Source organism: Manduca sexta, chromosome 26 (genome assembly GCF_014839805.1).
Source record: "Manduca sexta isolate Smith_Timp_Sample1 chromosome 26, JHU_Msex_v1.0, whole genome shotgun sequence".
NCBI lineage: Eukaryota > Metazoa > Arthropoda > Insecta > Lepidoptera > Sphingidae > Manduca > Manduca sexta.
The window spans coordinates 16011205-16034222 of record NC_051140.1 but is presented as its reverse complement, the minus strand read 5'-3'; the positions used below and the strand labels follow the sequence as shown (position 1 = coordinate 16034222).

The window sequence follows — 23018 nt, the reverse complement described above, 5'->3', positions numbered from 1 at the left end:
GAAAATCCTACAGAGAACTTGTCAGATGTGCAGGTTTCCACACGATGTTTCCCTTCACCGTTAAAGCGAACGATAAATTCACAAAGAATACACACATGATTTTTTTGAAAAGTCAGAGGTGTGTGCCCTTGGGATTTGAACCTGCGGACATTCGTCTTGGCAGTCCGTTCCACACCCAACTAGGCTATCGCCGCTTAAGTACTTAAGTACTTACCGGAAAATCGCTAAAATACCTTTGTTATTAATTTAAATAAAAAAATCCAATTTTACATAACGCATTATACGAAACCACCCCCCCCCCCCCTCTACTCCAAATTGCGTTACGTAATACTTGAACGGCCCTAAACCTAGGAAATCGCGACAAATATAACTCTCGCTTACTGATAGGTCTCTCGCATGTGAGAGTCCGCCTGGATAGTACCACCGCAATGTCTATTTGTATCGCCAAAAAGCAGTGTGTAACCACGGTTGTGTTCCGATTTGAAGGACATTGTAGCCAGTGTAAATACTGGACATAATAAGACTCAACATCTCATGTCTTAAGATGACGAGCGCAGTGGAATACCAAACAATACTTTGTAATTTAAGGTGTTGAATAGTGTTTCAACTGTTTATGGGCGGTCGTATCGCTTACCATCAGGCGAACGGCAAGTTCATCTAGTCATTCAAGGTAACAAAAAAAAATACAACATCCAATTTACTAAAACAAAATTTATACAATTTACTTAAGTACGTCAATGATTTATACAGACATGCTTATGTATGTCTTAAGTAATATTAATAAATAATGAGCTGATTATTTAATAAAACATACAGGCACACAATCTTGAGTGTTGATCTCGTCCATGGCTTATTAAAGAATTTAGTTACAAGAATTGCACAAAAATGAATGTACAAAAGTGAATGTTAAAATCACGAGCATAACTAATCGAGCCAGAGACTTAACCCGCCAATGTCATAATATACTTAACAGAAACATAATTTCATGATAACGCGGAAATTCATGTTAAAGCAGCAATAGTTTGTATACGCATTACTTATATCACATATAAAACATAATATTTATGCAGTACTTAAGTATAATATTCTTACGAAATAATAGCACACAATTAAATGATTACAAATTTTAAAGATTATCATTATCACCAGACCAAACATTATTATCACAATTACATATAAGTATAATATCTGCAACTCCTTTTATTCAATAAAAATAACTCATGGACATATGACTGTTATAAATAGGTAAATAAATTTATTGCTTCACATTCAAACAGAAAAAGTTACTTAACATCTGGTCAATAAATTTAGGCACAATTATGCAACGATGTTAAAATAATTATTATAAAGGTGATTATTTAATATATTGCTAGGCTTGCTTTTCTTTATACGTATGTCGCTGCGATTTTCAAAGTGCAAACTTAGAATAAAAAGAAACTCAGAGCATTATTAGTACTACGCAAAAAGTTCAAACTACAAACACAATATAATTTTTAGTTGACCTTGACAACAAAATCACGATTAACTGTCCTATTCCTAACCGATAATGTATTATCACATAAATTGTTATCGAACAGCTACGTACATAATTATGATAATAACTCATTCTTCAAATAATTACCATTTCAATTTCAAACCTTATCGTCTATAAAATAACATACATTCGCAAACATACATACGTTTATAACTTCCAACATCAGTGTGGTGCGCGTGCGTGTAAAGTGAGGACGTTTCGTCATGGCAGTCAGATTGGTTGTGAACAAATTCTTGCACAAATCCACGAGTAAAACCGGCACACGATGCATGTCACATTATCCAATAGATGAATACGTCTTTGGACTGTCATCGGAACAGCAGCAAGTAAATATCTAGAAACATTAAAACTTTATAATAGTTTACTATATTTAGATAGTCCTACTAATATTATAAATGCGAAAGTTTGTGAGGATGGATGTATGGATTTAGTTATGTATGTATGTTTGTTCCTCTTTCACGAAAAACTACTGAACTGATTTGAATAAAACTTTAGAGTAATATTGGTTGTACATCAGAATAACACATAGGCATTTATAATGATTTTGTAATTTGGTAATAATATAGCGATACATATCAAGTAAGTCAGAAAAAAATTATCCTGGAAAACTACTTCACCCGGGTGAGGCCGCGAGCAAAGCTAGTATGTTATAAATGTGTATGAATGTTATCGGAAAAGAAATGTTCAGTACAATATTGCATGTTGATCGACATAATCGATCACGTTCAATGACCGTATAATATTATGGGTGTTTTCCGGATTGTTATTCAAATACCTAACAACGTTCGTAGTTAATCATGATTTTATTTTATAAATAATTTTCTCAGCAATTGAATTTATGTAATATACTTTATGAGGATATAAAAGATCTTAAACTGAGAAAAATACCTAACAACACACGACTCACTTAATTATTGCCTAAACATTGTTTAATAAGGCATCTGCAGGTAAAATGTAAAAGAACGTCAAAATAAAAATAATAAATAAAAAATGCATGCGTTAAGACTTTTTTGAAATAAGGACGATGTTATCGGTGCTAAACTTCACCAAAATCCGTTTAGCGGAGTCCGCTTTCGTTTACAAAGTACAGTAGTAATTACTAGTAGTTAACTTTACAAAGTTTTTACGAATCGAAAACTTTCACATTTATAATAATATTAAGTACGACTATAATAAGATAAACTAATAATAAACGATCAATAGGTCGTAGTGGAACACGAAAAATACGTTTATTGTTATCTGGGTATTGCAGCCAAGCGTGTGGAGATTTAAAAGAAGCAACACCATAATTTTATATGCGTTCGAAAAATTATGGAGCTCTTCTTGATAGGTACTTACATATTTCGTTTATTTGCTATTACTAAAATATAAGTAAGTACATAAAATATTTCAATGGATTAATATTTTATGGTGATTAAAATGCTGCTCGCGGTCACGGGCGAGTTACCTTGAACCGTGAAGTTATATTCTTACGCAGTCTCTGTGGACGCAGAATTATTATACTTTTGCGAGATTTCGACTAGTGGTGGATTTTAAAAGAGAATAAAATAAGTATAATGATTTCTTAAGTTTGCCCGAATGTTAGACATCCAAAAAAAAAAATTAATATTTTGCGACACACCAAAGGTGAAAAGTGACTAATTATATTATTTCTATTTGTCTGCATTTTTAAGCTCAGGAGTTCTGTCTTCGACTTTGCACAAAAGGAGTTGGCACCAAAGGCAGCTGAAATCGATAAAGAAAATAACTTCAAGGGGCTCAGAGAATTCTGGAAGAAACTTGGACATCTAGGTCTACTAGGTAAGCCTAGATAGGGGTTTAAATAATTTGTTGTAATTGAGTGGTACAGTTGACTTGTAAACATAAGTTTAGGCATTCTTAAAATGAATTTCATAGAAAGGGAGGTTTCCTTTCAATATTTTTCTTCGCCGTCGATTCCATCAGCTTTAACTAACAATATACACCTATTATTAGTTAACGTCAGGAGGCTTTATTCCGTCTACGTGGGCATCTCCGGTTTTTTGCAGTTATGGGCATTTTATTCGAAGGACAATATTCGTAAAGATAAGGGAGTTAAAAATACCTATTTACCTATTCGATTCAAACGCTCGTAATTGCAAAAAGACGAATACGCTCCCATAGATGGAATAGGGCCACAAAAATTGTTCAACAAACTCAAAACTTCCTTTCGCCTAAACAAAGCAATTTTTTTGTGTGAAGTAAAGGAAATACTTTCCTTCTATTTTATTTTGAAGTGTAGCGGCGAATTGCAGTGTTTAATTTGTTCAGCAATTAATGTGGGTGAATGCTCTTAGAAAGGTAATTTCGACCAGGTTGAATTCGCGGAGAGTGGAATTAAATTCGTGATGGAGATCATTGCAATGCTCTCGATATTTTTTTTTTTTCAGGAATAACTGCAAATCCAGACTATGGTGGTACAGGAGGAAAATATTCAGACCATTGTGTCATTATGGAGGAATTATCCAGGTACTTCTTAGTACTTACATTGATCTTTGTTATTTATAGTAGGTGCTAGTGGTTTTATTTGCAAATTAAACATGAAATTATTTTTAGAGCTAGTGGAGGCATAGCATTGTCGTATGGAGCACATTCAAATTTATGCGTTAATCAAATCAACAGAAATGGTAACGACGCACAGAAAAGTAAATATTTGCCAAAGGTGAGTGTAATAATCCGATAATTGGTAACTTCAAAAACATAATTGTTATATAATTTACCTACATATTTATCTTAAGTGCAAGTTTTACACATTCGAATTATAGAAAGGCATTAATGCCTCAATAATATTATATTCATGATGATGAGTTATAAAAAGCACAGGTACCTAAAGTCTCTATATATGTAGTCATTGATTAATATTCATTTAATTAAATGCAATTAGATGATTTAATGGATCACTCCAGTCCTCTCCGAAGGCGATCTAATTTAGTAACGCGACTAATTGATCCATCACAATAAAGCTACCGAGGCCTATATTATTACTAATTTGTGTACATTCCCACCACATTTTAAGTAATTGTACTGCGCAAATGGAACCAGGTGGAAAGCTAAGTAGGGCTTAAATCGTTCATATATCCCCCAGTTTTGTACTGTTTAATTTGACTATAGGACCTTTTATATGACGGCAAGCTATAAAGGTATTTCCATGTATATCTTTAACGACCTTCCCCCAACTATGCAAAAATATGTCTTCGTATATTCTAAAAGGATATTTTCGGAGAGAATTTTTAAACGCTCAAAAGCTACTTACTGTAGGTACCTACCAAAAGTATTATCTAACTTTTATGTGGTGTTTGTTATTATCTGCTATACTTACCTACTTATAGCTGTTCCTCTGGAATTTTCCTAAAACAACTTTTCCTGCCCGAAGAGATTCTTTAATATGCGAGATCTTAGCATAGGAAAAAATAACATCACCCTAAATCTCCGATTTTATTTCACTCTCGACATTATATGCGAAAGTGATTATATTATCTAATAATATAATTCTGACTTCAGCTATGTTCAGGAGAACATATTGGCGCTTTGGCTATGTCCGAGCCTGGCGCTGGAAGTGATGTGGTGTCTATGAAGCTACGAGCCGAGAAACAAGGGGATTACTACGTATTAAACGGAAATAAGTTTTGGATCACAAATGGCCCCGACGCTGATGTTTTAGTGGTAAGCAGTTTTTTTTATTATATTATGTTTTAGCTTTATCGCTTAGTGGATTTACATGATAGATGACTTAACTCAATATCTTTAGATTTAATCCATACTGGAGGAAATAAGTTACCAACAGATTATTGATAATGATGTAGAATTGATTGAAAAAATCGGGTCTTTACTAGGTAAGTATTTTTGTGATTGTTTTAAAAATATATTTTATAAAGAGGTTGACCTCGATAACATTATATAAGTACTACAAATTATTTTTAATTGTGTTAAACCAGTCAAAATGTAATATTCATAATTAATGGGAGCGACAATTGCGAATATAAAATGGCGCCATAACATTCGATGTAGATACCTACTCTTATTTTGATCTCGCTTCCATGGTGTAACTGGGTGAATATTTGAAAATAGACATATTCGGTGTTCCTAAAATAAATACAAATATTGCTCCCAATCGCGATCTTTATCGATTCGATGTAAAGTTTATCGTATTTATATACTATATAAATTAAAGGCACAGTCTGTAAATCGATATTCAGGTCGGAATTGGATTTGAAAAATGTTCACGAATGGCAATGAGAAATGACACATATGGTAATTAGTATTTGAAAAATGGTAATTAATATTTGCTAAATGGTAATTATAATAGGTGGTTGGTAGGTAATAAGTAAATAAATAAATACCGTTAAAATTATATAATATATTATATTTATGAATTATATATAAGTCTCTAATATATAAAGATTGAAAACAAACATATCTACTAATTGCCAACATTATAATATATAATAATTGTAACGCAACATGATTAACCGATTTTGCTCTTAATAATCAACAGAGTTTGGTCAGCAAAATAAATACATCTAACAAAACAGTTTTGTTTAATTATTACAATAATATTATATTTTAAAATCAACAGAAATGAGAAAATCCATTATAAAAATGCGTTAAACATTGATCTTGACTTAATTCTTCAAGGAAATAATGCTAAAATGATACAATATGTCGAATGTCGACGGACCACCTGATATTCAGAGGGACTAGTTGCTTTGGGTGTTTGGAAATGAATTGTAGACATACTAAGCAGTGGCGAAGCGTCCATACAAGCCGATTCCCACCGGCTTCCCTTTTAGGTTTTCGGTGATACTAAACAATATATTTAATAGGTAAATTTAAATTACAACATATCAGACAATGGACAATAATTATAATAGCTTAAATTATTAATTAATGATAACTTAATAATGACATCTATCGGCCATTAGCCCGTTGTTTATTAAATTTAATCGATATCGATTACTTATTTAAAATAACATTAGATGGCGCACCTTGTATTTAGTTCCCCAGAAATTCCGTTACCAAAGTGAAATTGTAACGCTATAGGCGCAAGGTAACCCGCTGTCAAGCGGCTTAATGTCGTAGTATGTTTTTTAATATAGATGGCAGCACTTTCTATGACTTTCTATGCCAGTGTTTGTCGAAATCGCGCGGAAGATATGGGCAAAGGTAACCCGAGCTAGTTCGGCTTCACGTTAACCGACTTTGTATAGTTGTCGCTTTTTACGCCCTTCAAATGTCATAATTTATTATGCTACCAAGTTGCGGTGTTTGTAAATTGTCATATTCATTTTATTTTTTGATAGTTGTGTGTAATTTAGTTACCAGCGCTTTGTTTATTTAGAAACTACAAATAAAAGTGTATTATAATGGAAATAACTAACTACTTTGTGATCAGTTAATGTCTACCTTTACGTAAGTATATTATTAGTATGTGATTTCACATATTAGTATTTAGATGGTTAAATATTTGAAGTAGATCTGAAAGTTTTTGATTTCAGACACAAAATGTTTGTTAGAAGAAAATAAATATTATATTTTACTGAATTTAAAATATCACCACGCTACAATCAAAAATTAACGAATAATTTTTCTTGATTATTTAAATTGATAATTATATAAGTTTATCATGTAGGTGCATTTAAACTGTTGGTCTGTTTGGCGATCGTGATAGCTATTTCTATAAGGAGAAATTACATTTACTTACAGTTTATTTTGAAAATAAACAGATAATCATAGGTACTACGTAGTATGGTTATAATTTGAATACTTACTTTTGTTTCCTGTTATAACAAATTAATACGTAGGTACTTATATTTGTGATGACTGGAAGGGGAATTATCCACGTTTATTGTTCGATTTTATGGATGTTTCAATTATTTACGCATAATAGGTAATTTAGTAGGCATGTCAATGTTTGTCGATTTCGATTCAAGACTAATTCGTTGTCTTCGTTTTTATTTTCCAATAAATTGCCCCGATATCTTAACTGACGCCAATTTTTTTACACCGGGTTACCTTTTGAAAAATTTCACCCTTCGCCACTGATACTAAGTATGTCGGAAAATTACAATGTGATAGCAAAAATGAATCTACTAATACTATGAATAAAGAAACTATTATTGATGAGTTGGGTTAGTGAAACTCTTGTGCTGGACGATCTGTCAGAAGACCCTGGATGTCCTGTTGTTCAAAAATATTATGATTCTGATACTAATTCAAGTTTAAATATCTTTTAACTTCCTATGTTATAATTTATCAGTTTATCTCATAACCTTAATTAAGAAATACATTTACATGCGACTTGTTCAAAATATTATTTTTAGTTGATTTTAGTTTTCATATAACAATTCCAATAGATGTAAAATCTTTTTAACATTTCTTACTTTGCAGTCTTCTAGCTCTTGGTGTTAATTCTTAAGCTGATAATATTTTTTTCTGTGCTCTTCGTTTTTTTCGTTAATTTTCTTTCTGTTTTTCCTGGGCGTATAATAATAGGATCAGCTTTAATTTTTGTGTATCTACTTCTAAGGACAATTCTCAAGGCTTTTGCTTATACTTCTTGATTAGATTTTTTTATTCCCAGGCATCTTTAAATTCAAAAACAGTGAGATGGTAAGCGATACAATCACCCATAAACAGTAGCAAGTCTACCTGGAATTTTAAATTACAACGTACTGTGTGATACTTCACTGCGGTTGTCATCCTGAGAAATCATAAGGCATTAAGTCTCAAGATGCCCGCCCTGTAATAACATTGTTTACAATTTTCTTCGAACTGACACACAACAGTGCATGCACACTGTTTCCTGGCAGCAGAAATAGACACTCAAGAGAGCTACCTTCATGTTATCTAAAACTTCTATTGACTGGTGGTAGGTCTCTCATATGTGAGAGTCCGCCTGGTTAGGTACCACGGCAATGTCTATTTCTGCCGCCAAGCAGCAGTGTGTAGTCACTGTTGTGTTTCGGTTTGAAGGACATTGTAGCCAGTATAACTGCTGGACATACTAAGACTTAACATCTCTTGTCTCAGGATAGCGAGCGCAGTGGAATACCAAACTATACTTTGTAATTCAACGTGTTGGATGGTGTTTCTGCTGTTTATAGGCTGTCGTATCGCTTACCATCAGGGGAATGGAGGGCTCGTCTCTTCATTCAAAGCTAATAAAATAAAAAAAACTATTAGTGAACTCTCCTAATATAAGAATTTATTAAACCATTAATTGCATAACTCTTTATACTATTATTTACTTTTTAGGGATCAAATAACGTTTATAGTCTTAAGTTTATATAAACAAAGTATAAAATACGATAATAATACATTTTTGTTTACTTCAACTTTACGCAATACTAATTACAATTTGTTATTGCCAATTACCGTTTACCAAAATTCAAACGGTAAACACGGTAATTATAACGACGGTAAGTAGTTTTTGCTACATTTTATTTTATGAAACATTCTTTATACTACTTTATAATTTAAGAAACCATAAAACGGGACAGTTTTTTATGACGATAATTATAGTTAATCCAAATTGTAAATAAGCAACACAGACTTACCACAGCAAGCTCAAACGGAAATGAGAAAAATTTGTGACAAACGCTTTTTTTCGACGATAAATACGAGCTGCAGCTGCCGTGTAACCAAATCTTGATGTATAATCTGCTTGAGTCGCGAGAGGAAACTCAGCTCTAGCCGCAGAATAAACCAAACAGGCACCGACACGTTCCGTTTAAGTTTTAACACTATGACTATTTCAACAAATGGTAGGTAGAACAATGTGTTGGGACAAATTTTGAAGTGGTTAAAAATAATATTAAAGTGTTCTTTATAGTTTGTAATTTGGGTAGCTTGTAGAGTATGTATTCTATTATCTGAATAGTTTAAAAAATACGATCTTCAAAAAGGTTTTTACTACTTTTCGCACATTTATTGCTAAAATTTGGAAATTGTGACACGGATGGTAATTAGATTTAAGGCATGTTTTTGAGGATAGCTTTTCTATTTATTACAATACGGATATGTTTTCCACATGCACATATAGACCAGGAACCAAGCTTTAGAAAAAATAAAAAAAAACATTTAATAATATTTGTCTAGGTAGTTATTTGCTTAGAGCCGCGTAATATGCACATGTCAAATATTCACCCAACTACGTTAGTGTAACTATGGTTCAATGTTCAGTTTTATACTAAATGTTAAAAATGCTAGTCTTTCAGCCAATGTTCTATTGACGACAACAGATTATAAATCGAAGATATAACGCTTAAATCATGCGCAAGAGTGTCGCCAGCCGATGGCCGAATCAAATTAGTAATATTAGACTTCATTTATGTTTTTTTTATTTATAGGTACTTAGTAGATAAAATAAAGACTGCGACTGGCATTTTTTTTAAAGATTGTAACCAAAATTTCAATTATAATTTTCAGGTCTACGCTAAAACAGATCTTACAAGTAAACCACAACACGGAATCACGGCATTTTTAATTGAAAAAGGCTTTCCGGGTTTTACAACAGCGCAAAAATTAGACAAACTCGGAATGAGAGGATCTAACACATGTGAATTGGTATTTGAGAATTGCAAGGTAATTGTCATTTAATTTGGTTCTATCTTTACATTTTCGTTTTTTTTTTAAATAGTTGATAGTTCTAGTCATTGTTATGTTTCTGGTTTAAAACTTTCGAGTGTACCTAGCGGACAAGTGCCAGGTTTGATTTTTTAATACCTACTACGTATTATTAATAACTATTTAATTGAATCATTTTCAGGTACCAGCTGAGAACATTTTAGGGGAGAAAAACAAAGGTGTTTACGTGCTTATGTCAGGATTAGATTTGGAACGGTTAGTATTAGCCGCGGGTCCAGTTGGGCTAATGCAAGCCGCTGTGGACGTCTCTTTCGAATATGCTCACACGAGGAAACAATTTGGAAGAAACATTGGAGAATTTCAGTTACTACAGGCAAGTGATTTAGTTTTCTACGTTCTGTGCCTCAAGAATCATAAAATAATTACTTACCTACCGTAAAATTTACGCAATGATTGATAAATGATAATCGGGAGTTAAATTTGTAGTCGAAGTCGAAGGACCAAAGTGCATAACTTCTGTTACCTACCCACAAAGAGCACATGTTGGAATAAACTACCTACATAATATATTTTTATGATTCAGGGTAAAATGGCGGACATGTATACAACCTTGAGCGCTTGCCGAAGCTACCTATACAGCGTAGCTAAAGCGTGCGATGAGGGTCACGTCAATAGCAAGGATTGTGCCGGCGTCATCCTTTATTGTGCGGAAAAAGCAACGCAAGTGGCTTTGGACGCCATACAAATTCTTGGTAAATATGTCTGTATAATAACAGTTGTTTACTGCACGAATAGCCGAGGTCATGCCACCTTCTTAAGATAAAGTGAAATGAAGTTACAACTTTACTGTAGAGCAACGAGCTTCAATGCGTTCTCTAGAGGGTAAGGAATATCGATAACATGTCTACGATTACTTTGGCGTTGTAGCGGATGTTTGCCAGCCTTGCCTTAATCCGGTTGGACGACATAACAATTAAACGAATGAGCTACTCAAACGGAGTGGGGAAAACATGCGATTTAAAAGCAACTCAAAAATATGTAGTTACTAATTAGTAAATACGTAAACAGAAAGGATCGTAATACCGGTGGCCACATGTTATGATTCTCGACTTACTTGCTCATAGCCGACAAACATCCCCGTCGGGTACCAACTAACAGATAACAGATATGATAATTTAAACGAAACGATTATACTTTTGATATGTACCCGTGTCAATAGATTCGTTATTGTAAAATTAATTTTAACGTTTGATAAGGGGCCGTTCAAGTATTATGTAACGCAATTTTTGATCCCCCACCACCCCATGTAACTCGCTATAACGTTTTCCTTTACGCCTCCGCACCCCCCTCAAAAAGTTGTGTTACTCTAAAATGATTTTTTTTTTCTAATCCTTAAGTATTCAAAATTATGTTACGCAAAATACCGGAAAGACGCTAAAATACTTACCTTTTAAATAAAAAAAATAATGTTGCATAACGCGTTGTGCGAATATCGTTAAATACCTATTTACTATCTAAGTGTACCTATAATGTTGTAGTATGTTATTGTAATTTATGGTTGTTTTAGGTGGAAATGGTTACATCAACGACTACCCAACAGGCAGGTTACTTCGTGATGCGAAGTTGTATGAGATTGGTGCTGGCACATCTGAAGTTAGGAGAATGCTCATTGGCCGAGCATTGAACAATGAATATAAATAAAAGCATTTTATTGGATAATAAATTATATTTTATTACACACTTAGTTTCGTATAATACAAATGTATGATCTATTTACACATATTTACTGACAAATTAAAGCTTATATTATTATACAGAGTCTTTTAGCATAGTCTTGTATGGCAGCTTTTATTTCTATTGTCTGGAATTTGTGTAAAGTTTTTATATGTTAAAAATATAAAAACTTTACAAAAAAAGATTTATAATGTTACAGTACAAATAAATGGATTGGCAGAAATATTCATAGAACCAACAAATTAAATATAAAAAATCCCTTTTAAATATTAAGTCATTTTTATATTATACTAAAGTGTGTTAAATTGTCAACATATAATGCACTCTGACTGCTCTGTCTAGAAGCATTTGATGTCAGACTCTGGACTCCCAGCTTATGCAATCCTGATAAGTTGGATGATTACATATCTGTTTAAATAAGTATCTTTACACAGCTTTACTGTTTAATCTCAAAGTTTAAACAATTTAATCCATGTCTTATTGTAATAAATTTATTCCCACCAAAAACTAACTGAAAAACTTAATGATAAAGATTCAACAAAGTGCCACCACTTTGGGGGTATGTACAACATTTGTCCAGGTTTCAATACACAATAATATGGCTTGGCATGCTTATATTTGGGGTAGATGTCCAAGTCAGGCTGTCTTGGGTCTATTCTTGCTGTGTTATTCAGCAATTGATGGTCATGTGGATACAGATACTCAGAATCTTGAGGAGAAAATAAAAATAACTGTTTTTCCCCTATTACCTGTGACAGTAAATTTTTCTTTGGATCATGGTGTATTGGAGATATGGTTCCTTTCGGTCCATACCAAGCCATGATGTCTACAGGATCCTCACTGTCTGAAAAGCAACAATATTCAGGAACCACTATATCCTTCTTTAACTCTGGGATATGATCAAATAGTTGATACTGAGCTAAGTAGCCGGTTGGCCCATTTTCATGACATATATGATTTTTAATAAAATCACCAATCGTCATTAATTTTTGTGTCCAATCTGAGTCTGTGTATTTGTTACCTATTTCAATGGAAACTGTCCTCATTCCTGCAAGTTTCATGAAGTAGTTCTGGTCTTTCCATTTTGATAATGCTGGCCAGTGCTTCATACAATTATCTAAAATGACTGGTTCTTCTTTTAATATATAGTTTTTATAAAATAGTTCCATGCTTGGACAGTCAATGACCGGAATAGGAGTAGTGTTGCTATTATTGTTTTCTCTCACTGTACTTTGCTCTATATTCGGAGCTTCAATAAGACTATTGTCAAGTGATGGACATAAAGTATTAATTATCTCTGCACATTTTTGTAATAAGGTTGGTTCTTTATCAATTGGGCATCCGAATAATATACCGAAATCTATAATTTTAAAGCATTCTCTAAACACACGTTCAGACAATTCACTACAATTTTCTAAATAACAAGTGAGTTTGAAAAATGAGGCAATGGTTATTGTTTTCCTTAAAAATATTCTAACTTCTTTCCAATTTCCAATGTTAATTTTCTCGTGCATGTAGTCAATAACGGCTTGTATACTTATAATATCAGACGGATTGACAGATCGCTTTTCAATATAATTGAAAAGCAAAGTCTTACAACCAATATCAAGTTCCGACACTTCACTCATTGCTGAGGTCACAATTGGTGTAAAGTTTTCTAATTTAGAGCGAATGTCTGGGCATGTAACCATTGTGTTTTGCAGAAATTTAGGTATTCACTTAACTTACAAGGGTCAAATAAATAATAACATAACCTCATCCAATAATATTTGACACCAAAGTTTGACACTATTTAATTGAAATGAAGTATGATCGACTTGAAAGATTTGAAGTTTAAGTTTTGACATTTATTCTTTATTTTTTTCATTGGCTAAAATCAGGGAATATGCTGCCTAATTCTAATTTCGCAGACAATATTTCGTTTCACACTCTTTTATTAGAGTTTTGATAGATATGAGAAGTGGAAAAAGAAGTGATATTACATAATAGCGCACAGAATTCACAAATATAAAAAATAATTTGAAATAACATATAACACAAAATATATATTATGCTGTGTTAGTGAAGACGATTCTATTTTGTCTATTGCCAGGCAGAATTTTACCAACTATTTTGCTCTACGTAATATAACAGTTAAATTTTATGATTGCTGTTTGCTATTACAAGTTTTAATTAAATAATTTTTTATTTAATTATTCGAGAGTTTACTTTTTAAAAATAATAAATCAAACGAATATCTTTCACTGACCTTGACCTTTTTGTAGAAGAAGAACATTATTGTCTATGGTCAATCATATGACTTTTGCACGTGATCTGACAGATTATTTACAAATTAAGTGTTTTAAAAAGTTTTCGATAACCTGGTCGTAATCGGGTACATGCAAAGATGCCAGGTAAATCCGGAGCCGAGAATGTCGTGAAATATTATATGTGACGCAATGGCATTATTCGATAAACTATTTTCTTTAAAGAGAAAACTCGATTCAGACAATCGTGAAGTACGAAACCGGGGCAGGTACGTCATAAGGATCCTTTTCATTCATGTTATTTCTATTTTTGAGTGGACTGGCATATGCCAGTGGGGTTGACGTCCGTAGTGCACACCCGTGCCGTTATCTGGTCCGTCTGAAGGCACGGACGTGGTCTTCACGTCTGCAGCTGTGACGCACGCGTTTCTGGCAGCCCAGCGCAGGCCGTGGCGAGCATGTAATAACTGCGCGGGGCGAGGGCCGCGGGCGTAGGCGAGCGCGACTCGCGGCCGATCACGTCACTCGGTGAGAGGGGCGGGTCGCGCTCAGTGTTTACTTATTTACAATCCAACTTAGCTAGTACACTAGCACATTCCACTTAAACCGGACGCACGTCCGCCGCCCGACGTGTGTCGCTGTGCATTTAGTGTGAACTTTACATTTATAACATTACTGCTGCATTATTTGTTGTATTTGTGTGTGTATGTGACACAGATTTATATCATCACTTTGTCACATTTTACATTGTGGTAAACAGCTGTGTTCACAGCTGAAGCGAGTATGAAATAAGATGAAATTTAGGTAACATATTTATTTTATCTTGTTAATTATCATAGGCCGCATAGCTAGTTGTATCTAGTCTTTTAGATGTCAGAGTCAGTATATACTCTGTTGTGGTAGGTTTCAAGCAGTGTGAACTTGTTGGTGTTGTAGTGTCATAATTATATTTTGTACAGTGATTACTGTTGATGCTTTGACAATGATACACTGGATATATATTTGTGGTTATATATCTGTTTTAACAGAATGATTCATCAGTTCAGTACAACTCACCTGAGCATAAAGTTAAACAACTTGCCAGTGCAGTATAAGAGAAAGTTTTTGCATTGTTTACTTCGTGTTGAGACCCAGGCTGTCTGTGAAACTGAACTAGTGTGCAAATATTATGTTTGCAAATGGTCCAGTGATGTGTTTACTCTAGGATGCAGGAACCATTCAAACTAATTTACAGTCTAACATGATGATTATTAGTGATAAATGATGATAATTTTATTATTTGCTCTGTGACAAGTGATTCTTAGATTCTGTTATCATTAATTATAGTATTTTGATAGTTCTCTTACTCATTGTTAGTATATACCATATGTTTGTATGCATTATCTTTGCTGCTTAATATTTATAAATTTGTATATTTTAGTAATGTAAAAAATATTAAAAAAAGGGAAATTTTGGAATACTTTGTGTTGCTTTTATTAAAAAAATATATTTCATGTTGGAACTAGAATGTCATTGTTAGATCACAACCAAACATTAAAAACGATATAACAAATTTAAATTTTGTAACATGAACAGTTTTTAAAAATTTATTACTCTTGGTAATTACATAAGTTTCTCAAGAAAATAATTTACTTATTTCCTTAGAATAACTTAGTTTATACCAAGAGTTCCAAATATGTCACTAGTCAGACAATATTGTCAATTGGGTTCACTGTGTTCCATACAATTTCAGCCAAAATATATCTGAAAAATTACAAATTATAATTAGAGAATGGAAAAAAATATTGTAAAAAGTTTTATAATTTCCTACATAAGTTATATTTAATGAAGAAGATTACATATAAATTAATCTATTTAACATACATTGTAGATACTGATTGATTTCCACAATATTTTCCTTCTTCTATTGTGTCTCAGTTATAGTGATAAAAAAAAAATTATGTATTATTTTGCCCGTTAGGTCATGCCAAATAAATCCGGAGCAAGTGAGATTGCTTCTATTTAAGGAGTGTGACTGGAGGGGAAGGAAGCTACTTTTTGATTCATCAGCTATACAGAAAGTGCCTGCAGGCAAAAATGACAAGCCAAACATCAAGCCAACTGATGAGGCCCCATGCATTGTGGAGGTTTCAAATGGATTCAGTTATTTGGTGAGTTTAATTATTATAGTAACTAACATATTTTTAAACAGTGTTGATGTAACACAAATGTTAATGCGATTTACACTTTAACTTGTCTCTTTATTATAAAAAAGAATAATTATTGTATTGAAGGTTCATCCTTAATTTATCTAATGCCCAACAAGCATCCCTACTGTTTAATCCCAAGAACTAATGAACTTTTGTCTTCCCAGTGACACATATTATAGTTTATTACAATTATCCAATTTCTCACTTATCAGAATCCTATAGGTTGAACAAGATATTTAATTGTAATTCATTAACTTATACAATTTATTCACAGGGGATTTTTTTTGTTGCGATTCTTAATTCTAGATGCTTCTTATTTGTGTGGGAATTCAGCAGAATTCAGGGAATTATAGCTCCATTTTTGTAACGGGCGGCGCATAATATATTTTGCATAAAAATATCATACCCATATGACACGCACAACTTTATTTAATATAATTAGCTCATGGTAAATGTCTATGTACAGTTTTATAACTATACCTCAATACTGTGTTCATCGTGGTTTTGCACGACAATGTCAACAGGGGCATTAAAAACGGTATACCGTAATAATGTACCGTATGTCAGTTACTGGTTTTTCTGTATGAGGGCTGTGCAATTCGTAAAGTTTTTGAGAGAGCTGGCCGGTCGGACCGCATGCTCGGTCCGATGCAGCGCGCAGGGTTCATTGCCTTTTACGTATTGCTTGCCCTCCAGCGAGGAGGAAATATGTTCTTTGTTCGGCCTTAAAAAAAACAATTTTATATATCGACGGCTAAAAGGCTAATTGACTTAACCGACATTTTATTTCGAAAGTTTTTAAGTAGGTTAAAAAAAAAACAGAAATAAGTGTTGATTCTAAATATGTATGAAACTTGTGTCGCAAAAAAGTAGCTTAAGTCAATTAGCCTTTTAACCCTTGATATGACTATTTTATTATATGACTGCAATAACGCTTTCGACGAATATTAGATGCAAAACGATATTTGTGTGGTACCTACTTAATGTCCCATTAGTGACTATAATATCTGGGCCTCTAATGCATCAGTCATAATCTAGATAGAAATTAGAAAGCATACAGAAATGTTATAACGCAAAAAAAATATAGATAATAAATTACTTAATTATTATTAATATAGTAACAGAAATATGTCGGTACTTAATACTTTTTGATTAAAGCTCAAGACCTTAGTCTAAGACATTTGTTACTATTTACTGATTCGCTGATAATATTCCGTCGAATGAGAATTCTATCGTGTATATAGCGAGTCCAACGCGGCAACATTAGGAACAAACTTATTTTTTATCTTTTAAGTCCAAAAATGATGGATAGATTATCGGGAATCGTACTTTTGGGCAAAAAAGATAAAAATGAGCAGACAGACATTTTAACAACTCAAAGCCTCAATACTAATTCCCACATTTCTACCTCCAAAATGGCTTTCTTCCAATGGAAACTTTCATGTCTTATTTAATCAGTTTATAAAGCTCTACCCGAATTTCTAGATTGAATCGGTTTATTGAATCCGGATACTCGGGTTAAATATCGTTTCGAATGGAATTTAAATTATTGTAGTAGGTAACTTATAACTATTTTAAATACTAGACAGTAAGGTTTCTAAATAAGGACCAGCCAAATATACATAACTGATTGCCTTAGTGGTATTACGATACGACAGCAGTACTGTGGTCTCGGGTCTGAACTCCGGGTTGGGCAAGGTGACAGTGGGTTTTTCTACTCAGTATAAGCCCGGTGTCTAGAGTTTGTGCCCGATATGGCGACAGGCTCGCCTCTAACATATCATGGGACGGAATACATATGGCGGGAAGTGGGTGCAACAGTTGTGCCACTGACTATGTATGTGTGTAAAACACATAAACGAAAATCTAAAATTAAATATTTCGGGTACAGAAACCTAATGCTTAGTAATGACTTATTTAAATATTTCTCTTATATGTTGGTATATCACCGTTATATATTTTTATCGTATTGTGTCGTAAAAATTATGTTTTTTGTATGATTAATGGATTTTTTATACCAACCTTTCGACTCTACAATAAACGCACAACTTTCATATTTCTAGCATAGGGAAGACAATTCCACGCATACCAGAGGACCTTTTGCTTCGCCAAACAGTAATAGCATTCAACCGAAATTTTGGGAATGTACTCTATCTTGCAATATAAATCAAGTATAAAAACCATAATATAAGGTACACAACATTTACTATTTTAAGTGATTTGGATACATTCAGGGACCTTATTCTCTATCCCGCACGTTATTTTAAAAGTGTGTAACAAGCACGGAACACAACGCATCATGTTTAGGACTATAGAAATTTAGCTTACAGAATACCATTCCACGCACATTTCTCGAAGATAACATGACACGGCCGCGTTACGCGTTCACACTATCATACAGAATAAGGGTCCAGGTTGTTTAAAAACAGTTCTTATTGTTTTGTAACTATTTTAAACTTTGTTGTATTTCATGAAAAACGCGATATATAATTTATCATTACCCTAAGTATATAACGGTTTCCTACCTGTACGCCAGAGTTCGTCAACATTGTAGTAGCATTGCGGAAACTATAATTCTTTCCGCTGCCATCTGTTGGCACGCAGCGGAACGCCCGGCGGGAGCACGTGACTTTTACGCATTCATTTGTGTTTTAATTGACACATTCGCAAAACCGCGTCACGTGTTTCGCTCCCGTTCGCAATTCATGCACATCTGGCACTTGCAACTGATTAGAAAGTCGGTTGGTGCCATGTTGCCTGCTGACACTGCAAACTGCAGGTCGTTTCGCTAGCTCATTGTATGTTTTAAAAATTGTGTTTTATTAAAGTTAAAAATAGCATAAAATGTTATTTATTTCTGTATCCACTAATTCCTGGACACAGTCTATTCCATAACCTTAATGTCCTTTGTTGCCTATAATTTCTAATATATTACTAATATTAATAATAAGTTATTAATAGATTTTTCGTCTACCATGATCTTGGAATGGCCTCGCTTGTAATTATACGACTCCCTACTGAAATAGCGCACTAGGTCACCACCGGTCAACATCACTTCTGCCCCATTATTTTTATTCCATCATAAAGTTTCAGAATCGTTAGAAAATGACTATTTATTATATCCATCAATCGGGATTTCTCTTGATTGAGTGTTTATTATTGGGTAAGCTGTGTTTGTATAGTTTCGAAATCCGCATCACGTGAGCCGCGATAGCTGTAAACTTTTACGTCACCGAGTTGGTGATAGTACTTTCGGTTGTAAGTCGTTCAATGTCAGGATTCCATGCGGTGATGAGTTTCGCTTCACTGAATCTCCATGTAACTGGTATACCAATTTTGAAGTATTTTTTTATGCACAAAATAACTCATAATAAGATTTTTTTATAATATTAATGTGATTTTAGATGGCTTCTGTTTTCTTCATTCACGTATATTTTCAGTATTTATATGCAGTAGTAAGATCCTCAAAAAATTGGGAATACAAAGCGGATACGAAGGCCACAAAAGCGTCTGTAGATAAATGATATAAATGAAATAAATCACGTGATAGCACCTGACCTTTCCATTGCGTCATTGTTGGGGTAACATTTGGAAAGTACATCACCGCTGTAGGTCCGACACCTATCTATATTCAAAGATATGTATAATATTATTTTATGGTATAGATGTTGAAGAAATAAGTGGATTTGCGATCTTAGATCTATGTTGTTACCTACTGAAACGTTACCAATTATACTGACATTACTCTGTCCCATGATCTAAGAACACTTTTGAATAGGGCGTGGGATAAGTTATGGACCTTAAGCTATCGTAAGGACCACTAAAACACACTATTAAAACTGTTTACTATGATAGCATAAACTAAAAAAAGTAAAACGCGAACGTTTGCTTTGTAAAAATGTAAAATATACAAACCGCATTTATTGAATAGCTATTTATGTAAGTAAGTGACAACTTTCTTTATGACTGGAGTCTTGCGTGGCTTCTATGACTAAAATATTGATAGTCTGCAATTGTTAAGGGAAGCAGGTAATGTCTGCACTTTCATTGTTCGGGTACCTAGCGTGTGGACACAATGACCGTCCTTTAAAGTCTATTAACCTGTGATGTACAATTTGGTACTGTAGGACGAGTTACAGTTTAGATTAGCTATGGTCGATAAAACCGTGGTTAGTGTTTACAAACAAATAACACCGGTTATTAAGGAAGAATAATTTGTAAGCCAGTTAAATAAATTAAGTATTCTAATTATAAAGGCATACATTGTTGAAGCGGCTTCTCCTTCTTTTCTAAACACCCTCTTGTTATCGCAAAGGTCGACAGCGCATGCACGATTTTTCTGGGACTGTAGGAGCTGATGATGCTTAAAACTAAAGGATACAATTTTTGAAATTTAAATTTTATATAATTTCGGGATCAATTTCTCAGTGTCTCATGAACTCCTTTGTGATTACTCGAGTGCAGTTTTATCTGATGTGATATTCGAGTAGCAACGTGCATCGAATTCGAAAATAGTTCATCATTCACAGTTGACACATTTGTTTCATACACAACCAATACATAAATACACCGATAAGGAGACAATCGCTAATATTTTGATTATGTCACGCGTTGTTTACAAACTCTGTTGGTTTGCAAGTGTGAGCGACACTTTAGATATGAGGTTTAAAAATAAAACTATCAATTGACATACGATGCGGTCACAAGACTCTCAATTCGCGGCTTACTCGTTGCGCGTCTAAATTTAGACCACTTAAGAGTTAGCCTTTTCGATTATATGAACGCTCCCGTAAGTGGCGTTGATGAGGCGAGATCTGTAATTTTAGCTTTGTATTAATTGGACGTCACATGTGCTGATGGGTTGGGCGCAATTGTGAAGTCGTGCAAAAATAGACAAGTATTTTGTATTACTTTAAGGAATGTTAACATAACGTCAAAAATGATCGAAATCTTATAAATTAGGTCCTAATTTTTTTAATATTCACCACAAGTCATAAAATATTAATGTCATCTTTGTCAACAATATATAGTGGACGAGAATAACCATTTTAGAATATTTATATTTACACGATTGAATAAAGAAAGAAAATAGAGTCAATATTCCAATTATGACCATCAAAGCGATGTACATTCACAATGTGTCGATAATTTTGCATTGACTATAAACGTAAGTGCCTATAAGGCTCGTGTGGTTCAGGCGCAGTCACATGATGCGTCTAAAAATATACTCTCGCCACGCGTTTTTGCAAGTGATAATTAACCGTTGTGATGCCTTTGAAGGTATTGTAAATCATATTATCATATCATATTATACACTTATATGATTTATTGCTAATAAATTCTGAATATAAAGGTTGTTTATAGAGGTGTGACTCAAATCGGTATATTTTTAACCACTGTAATCACCTTTTTGGAGACGAAAAAATTATATAACATTGAACAAAATTACGTATGTAGTTTAACCGTAAACAGTAAAAAACCATACACCTAAACAATGATACCCTTTCTTTTCCTTTTGACTCCGTGTCTCATCATTTATGTCTTCTGGGTGGGGCAGGGGCTCCCACAGTGACACAATTTCGATCATTCTTGAGCTTCTCATTTGATATCGCTCCAAGTCTTCCCAATACTTTTTGCTCTATTGATCACAAGACATCACTAGGTTTGTTTGAGATGACCACGTTTTTGCTTTCCTTAAGAATTTTTGTCCATTGCCTTATTTTGTGCTTAGAAGTTGGTTATATATTGCTGTGGAATAAAATTTCTTATGATGATAGTAGATTGTCACATGAATGTTAGGTCATTCCCGATCGAAGAGCAATAACAGCAAATTTAGCACTCACCAACAATTTTGCTCTTATATCACCAAATGATGCTTGTAGAATCACAAAGAGCGCATAGTCTATGGTTCAGTAGACAGTATATAACGCACGAGCTAGACAACTCTACACTGTTTGGCTCTCCTATCAATCGTATCATCTCGAGTAAAACTGGTGACTTTGAACCCATAGGAATATGCTTCTACATCACCAAAAATGACTATGGATTGGAAAGAATTATAGCCTGACCTTTGCACGTAATTCAGAATCGCTGCTATGGTCATCTTCAGATTTTTAAGAAATCCTACAATTTAAACAGCCTTTGTTAGTGTTGTTTGTGTGTATGGAGTTGGAATATATACTAAATTGCTGAAATAAGTAAATTGCGAGGCATAAACATATAATATTAACTGTGAAGAACGTCTGTCTTCGAACAACATAAAACGTGCAATTACATGGTAGTAAGGAAAAACATTTCCAAAGTATCTAAAATAAGACTAAACCAGTATCTTATTAAAATAAAACAGATAAAAAGACTCATTGTTATTTTTTATTATTTGTGAATTTGTAAAAATATATTGTTTTCTACTTGTTCGCTGTAACTACGTATTTTGATAAATTGGTATTGTATGTCGGCCTTAAACTTTTTAAAACCCATATTTATAGTAATGTTCGTACGATATGTGATCTAAAATATTTGATGTTAACTTTGCGTGTTGCGTGATTATTATTTCTTGTCTGGAAGTAATTGCCTTTGAAGTTTCTTCTATTACAGGCTTTGTGTGGAACTTCGGTTTTATTCCAACGTTGGAATTACGAGTCCATATAAACTTTCATGAATGTTAAATTACCTACTTTTTGCAGTCATTTCTGAATTAGACCCGTAGCGGAA

General features: G+C 33.5%; 3 protein-coding genes across 4 annotated transcripts in view; 2 read left to right on the top strand and 1 right to left on the bottom strand.

Annotated features, from left to right (window-relative positions):
• The first annotated feature begins 1664 nt into the window (after positions 1-1664).
• Positions 1665-11952, top strand: LOC115450830 (isovaleryl-CoA dehydrogenase, mitochondrial). Its single transcript, XM_037443686.1, has 9 exons — positions 1665-1860; positions 3208-3334; positions 3943-4021; positions 4109-4214; positions 5054-5215; positions 9980-10135; positions 10320-10511; positions 10722-10890; positions 11706-11952. The coding sequence occupies exons 1-9, from the start codon at positions 1738-1740 to the stop codon at positions 11837-11839; spliced, it is 1248 nt and encodes a 415-aa protein (XP_037299583.1). The 5' UTR covers positions 1665-1737; the 3' UTR covers positions 11840-11952.
• Positions 11953-12284: 332 nt separating this feature from the next.
• Positions 12285-14093, bottom strand: LOC115450831 (bifunctional peptidase and arginyl-hydroxylase JMJD5). Its single transcript, XM_030178948.2, has one exon. The coding sequence runs from the start codon at positions 13561-13563 to the stop codon at positions 12364-12366; it is 1200 nt and encodes a 399-aa protein (XP_030034808.2). The 5' UTR covers positions 13564-14093; the 3' UTR covers positions 12285-12363.
• An 84-nt stretch (positions 14094-14177) lies between these two features.
• Positions 14178-23018, top strand: part of LOC115450832 (folliculin-interacting protein 2) — a 42710-nt gene continuing 33869 nt past the window's right edge. The window contains exons 1-2 of one of the 2 annotated variants that reach the window (XM_037443683.1): positions 14178-14387; positions 16079-16268. In XM_037443683.1, coding sequence (XP_037299580.1) covers positions 14311-14387; positions 16079-16268 — 267 coding nt within the window. In that variant the 5' untranslated portion in view covers positions 14178-14310. Of the gene's footprint in view, positions 14388-14641; positions 14923-16078; positions 16269-23018 lie in introns of those variants that run through there. The other variant, XM_037443684.1, reaches the window with a different exon arrangement.